The sequence below is a fragment of the Glandiceps talaboti genome, chromosome 1, assembly GCF_964340395.1.
Source record: "Glandiceps talaboti chromosome 1, keGlaTala1.1, whole genome shotgun sequence".
Classification (NCBI taxonomy): Eukaryota; Metazoa; Hemichordata; class Enteropneusta; family Spengelidae; genus Glandiceps; species Glandiceps talaboti.
The window spans coordinates 26480993-26486992 of record NC_135549.1 but is presented as its reverse complement, the minus strand read 5'-3'; the positions used below and the strand labels follow the sequence as shown (position 1 = coordinate 26486992).

Here is a 6000-nt window from a genome sequence, read left to right as displayed (position 1 = left end):
AGTGTCACCAGTCGGAAATTAATTTTGGCGGACGTTACGGTCTATGTAATATACATCCAGATCTTCCAGTGGATCGAAGGTGGCGCTAAGGGAGGCAAGGGGTGGGGAGGACAAGATAATTTGAACGAATTTGGAGAGCTGTAACACTTGCTTTGTTTTTTTTACAAAATGCATTAAACAATTTGATGATATTATATTTGGCATCCAACTCAACAGGTGGATTCCGTTCTGTTTTGTTATATACTCAATCATCATGCGACTCACACCTACATATACACCAATGAATTTCGACTCACAGATGGATGATCCATGGTTGTTTGCTTGATACTGTATTACCAATAATTCGAACCCAAAGACAGCATAATTGATACAACCCATATTTCAATAACATGCGCCAAAAAAGAGATGATCGCACAATGTCAAACTAGCTCAAAAAGCGAACTTGGTTCGTATTTGTTTTGTTTTGTTTTGTTTTGTTTGTTTGTTTGTTTGTTTGTTTGTTTGTTTGTTTGTTTGTTTGTTTGTTTGTATGTTTGTTTGTTCTGTTTGTTGTTTGTTTGTTGTTGTATTGGTTTGGTCTTTTGGGGGTGGGTCTTGCGTTAATGAGATTGCTGAACATTCATGCCTTCAATGACACAGCTTATTTATATATATATATATATATATATATATATATATATATATATATATATATATATATATAACTCGGTGAGTATCAATCTGCTAAGACAGTGCTCTATACCGCAGTGGCAGAGCGCAATAGTTTTGGTAGTACTGGAACTCTTTCTTGGTTGTAACTCGGAGTTTCACGCATTGCGTTGTCTGATGATCGCGCAATGCGTGAAACCCCGAGTTACAACCAAGAAAGAGTACCAGTACTACCAAAACTATATTTATATATATATATATATATATATATATATATATATATATATATATATATATATATATATATATATATATATATATATATATATATACTACTGAGATGTTGATAAAATGATAACAATTTAATTCTACTTTGAGATACACTTCTGGGTTTACAGTAGTATTTTGATGAGCTTACCATCATCTCAGTAAACATGTTCATAAGGTTTGAAATTCATGTTTACCATGTTTTAACATTGCAACGATCGTAGTGTTATAACCGATATATTTTGCATCATGGTTTACATCATCTATAAAAGTGTGATGTCGAACTTGTGAACGTTCATTTAAGGGAGGTGGGGGTGTTCTGTGCCAAACGAACGATGTTCGCTTATTGAGCTTGTGCAACATTGTTTAAAATGTTTACCGTATTTATTTACCTTTGATATGACTACATCATTATACTTATACATACTAACGCTACCTGATACCCAACTGTTAATTATACCCTATACTTAAACCCCATTTCCGGTATACTTAATTTTATTACACAATATCTACAACACTTAAAGATCCAGACATGATACAATCATAACAAGTCGTGGGCAGTGACTTGAAAATATCAGCGGTCGTTGTACAGTTTACCTTGACCGTCATGTGAAAAAACTCACACTTGTCTTGTCTTGTCTTGTCTTGTCTTGTCTTTTACCTTATCTTATTTCTTATCTTATCTTATCTTATCTTATCTTATCTTATCTTATCTTATTTCTTATCTTATCTTATCTTATCTTATCTTATCTCAGGATAATAATAATCTAGTATCGGGAACTAATTTAAAGAGGTCGTGCTAATACTTCAACTTCACACAGAGTCAAGGCTATCTTCTTTTTAACTATCCCAATGCTCACATATCTTCCTCTCATCGGTGTATCACATCCACAGCTAATCGGAATGGATTCCCCCTTCGCCATTTTTCCTGAAACCATTTTACCACACTCAGGATTGTTATTAAATGTTTCATCATCACCAACTCGTACCTGTGCTTTCTTGATACTTTTCGCTGAAAGATATTTATATGTACATATATAATTGAACGAAATAAATAATGCTAATGTATGTATGTAAACTATGTACACACACATACATACAATCTCATATGTAAATTGTCTATGCCGGAGTAAACAGCGCTCAGTACAAATGTATGTAGAGCGGTATAAATAATACAATATAAGCAAGATACCAAGGAGCCAGTACAAAGTGTTTCATGCTTTCATATATATATAGTATTATATATATATATATATATATATATATATATATATATATATATATATATATATATATATATATATATATAACGATTATCCTCGCTTATATATTTCTAAATAAATAATTAACACCATTGCCAATAGTAAGACCTGTGAATTGAAACTTATGTAAAATTCACAGAAACTGTTGAATATGAGCTTGATGGTAGAAATAAAACAGATGAAATACATATCCATACATGTCTAGAAAGTTCAGAAGGAATGTCAATGCCACAGCAATTTCGTTCACACAATATATAATACCCTCACCCCTCCTGCCATTGCAAATGTCACATGATTATCCACAGGATTTAGAAACTGGCGTATTGATTTGTTAATTGATTTGTGTTTCTACATGGTATATATTGCACTACATGTAATTACTGTAAGGGGTTGACATTTGCAAAGGTTCATCTCTTCCATGGCAAATATTGACTGTTGGTCAACCGAAACTATAATTAAAATTGATTCTTAAATAAAGACCCAGCTTGAAACCATTCGCTTCATTTTTTACCTTCCGTAAGGAAGGTTATAATATACCGATGAAGTCTGTGCGTATGTGTCTATATTACCATTTCCGAAAAACGGCTGCATCAATTCAAACGCAATTTCATAGACATGTTCCGTAGGGTAATGGCAAGAACTGATTAGATTTTTGGAAACATCCCACGAATATTAATGAGCAATTTACGTAATGACTGGTTTTCGGTAAGGGAGCAATCAGTTTTTACGGCGGGGGGTGGGGGCACCTTAATTTGGGACTCAAAGAAGGAGAACATCAATTTTGCAAAGTGAATAAAGCGGGAGGTCACCTTATTTTCAACAACTGAACAAAATCATGAACCTCCTGTACTTTGAAACTTACTGAAACCCCTAGGTTTACAATTATATTAACTCCATTTCTAATATTGTACTTTACAATTATCTGAATTAATCTATAATGGTAATATTTCACTCAATCTAAGAGATATCCTCGAACTTTTGGTTACTAAACCATGAATATTTTACATGTCCATGAACAGACAGTTCTCATAGGTTTCCTGTCTAAAGAGCTTTATACATGTGAAGCAATGGATTTGGGACAACAATTTACCAGATACACTTAAAATTTAGCTAGCAACATTAGCTATGCGGAAATGTCATTTACAGGGTCGTACAGTAACTGCCGCAGATTTGCAAATTCCTGAAACAATACAGAATATTGTACGTCTTGATGAAGGATTCAGAGTATTGAAAACAGTAAGAGCTTCACCACCATGCTGGGAAAATGCTAAAAGAGATAGTTTTGCTATGATTCGACAACTTGGTATTCCTACATTTTTTATGTCATTCTCTGCTGCAGAAACTAAATGGACACATTTATTGAAAATGCTTGGAAAAACTGTTCACAACAAAAAATAGAGTGATGATGAAATAATGAATATGTCATGGAATACAAAATCAGATTTGATACAGTCAGATCCTGTTACATGTGCCAGGCACTTTGACTACTCCATTCAACGTTTTATATATGATATATTACTGAATTCATTGAATCCTATTGGTGAAATCAATGATTTCTTCATAAGGGTTGAATTCCAACAGAGAGGATCACCACATATACACATGCTTACTTGGATCAAAGATGCCCCACAATATGGGGAAAATAGTGACAGTGACATCACTAAATTCATTGATCAAAATATCCAATGTTCTACTGATACAGTTGATAATGACTTTGCTAATTTTATAAAGTATCAAATGCATAGACATGCAAGGACTTGTAAGAAAAAAGACCATTGTGTTTGTAGGTTTGGCTTTCCATTGCCACCAATGCCAAGAACTATGACATTGCAGCCTTTAGACGATGACCTTGGTGAAAGCATAGAACTACAATTTAAAGAGCACTACAGGACATTAAAACAGCAGTGGCTGATTTAAACTTGGGAGAAAATATGACATTTGTTGAATTCTTGGCAAAATTGGACATGGATGAAGATACAGATATCAAAGCTCTTCGTTCATCCATAACTTCGGATAAGATATTTTTGAAAAGGTCTCCCAATGAAATCCGAATTAATAGTTACAATGCCAAACATAATATTCATAAGAGATACAGTCACGATAATTTGTACAAGTTTACAACTTTAAACCCATGTCACTATACTTTATAAATACCTCCGTCAACAACACCGCCTTGTCTGTTTATCTAACTATTTCCTTTCCCCCTGCTGCAAATTATAACTTTGCCTCTGACTCATTCTAAACATACTCACATAGTCAACAGGACACCCCCATTTCCACTATAGGTATACTTTTACAATCAACAACTTCATACGGTCTTCATATTATCGATCGTAAATATATACCCACTGGTTCATCTTAAAAACATCACCCCCATATCACTTTTGAATTAGCCCAATACGTCACAAGCTTTGACATTGTACATCCTCAAGTTTTTCAAAAGTTTCCAATCTCAGTTTGACACACGATCTTACACAACGTATAAACCCAATCTAAATTTGGATTATACTATGGCATCAGTCTCCGTCCACTTGTACCTCTTGGAAGTATTCCACAAAAGATACAGCAACGACAAACCATTTTACACAGCAGGTGTAATGGTCAATGAACAAAAGAAGCATATTACTATAGTGTATTGCCATGACACTACCATGGTAGAACGTCTCATACAACTTCCACAAGAAACAGTTCACAAATTCATCGTATTGACAAATGTCACCGTCGGCACAGACTTCATTCGCACAACACGGAATTCTACAGTAAGTCCTTTCTTTATTACCAGTTAATCACTATCACAATCGTTCCATTATCACAATTTTATCACCTCCAACGGACGTTCATTTATTGTACCAAGAAAGTTTCTACATACAGCTATTAGTTTTAATTCATATATTTCAACCAACCACCATTGAACTTTAAGTAGCCATGCCCTTTTCAAGTGATGTAGCCTCGGACACTAAAATAAATTTACATTACAATCGTAAATTCAAACGAATCCACTGTTTCAATTCGTCCTATATTCAATTTAACCAAGCAATAATTTTATTATGCAGCGTAAATGTATTACATGTCTCCACACTTACAAAATAGTACATTCCTAGATTCCTAACACCTCTCGTATCTGTAATATATGGGAAAAGAGTAAGGCAGATCACAAAGCAAGCAGTTTTCAATATTTTTTCAGGAAATTAAAAACAAATTTTAGTATTTTTTAAACAAAATATTCACAGGATGTAAATTGATTGTGTAAAACAATAATTAACTTTTCACAGTCGTCGCAACTAGTGAGACATTGCATTCAAATTGCAGAACATTGTAATATAATATGTCAACTGACAACTGTCAATACGTATAAATTAGGAGGACAAACTGTTTTGTTATGAGTATATCAAATAGCACCCAGATTAAATTTAACATTAACGCTTCAACGAATACTGGACAGACACCATATGTTTGGTAGAGGTGTGGAACCTTTGCGAAAATTCCGCACAAATAAGGCGGGAGGGCAGTTCGTATAATAATATCGCAGTGGAAGAGCATATACGAACAGTTTTGACTTCCCCCTCCAATCTTCAATCAAACGTAAAATTATATAAAAAGTGTTTATTAGCTATGTTAGTATTTACTAGTCACACTTCGAACATTTACTGGCGATCATATCATCGAAATGGTGCAGGTCATTGTCATTTTCATTTTCCAAGAATCACGTAAGTTTTTCTAAACCAATAACTCGAAAACGTATACTCCTACTTGCACTCTCGCAGACGCATGCATCCATTTCGCTCCGTATGCAACACGGGTTACAAAAGATAAAAACAATCCC

General features: G+C 34.0%; 1 protein-coding gene across 1 annotated transcript in view; it reads right to left on the bottom strand.

Moving 5' to 3' along the window:
• Positions 1-986: 986 nt before the first annotated feature.
• LOC144432551 (uncharacterized) overlaps positions 987-6000 on the bottom strand; it is a 92193-nt gene continuing 87179 nt past the window's right edge. Inside the window, exon 24 of the mRNA XM_078120792.1 lies at positions 987-1927. Coding sequence (XP_077976918.1) covers positions 1701-1927 — 227 coding nt within the window. The 3' untranslated portion in view covers positions 987-1700. The remainder of the gene's footprint in view (positions 1928-6000) is intronic.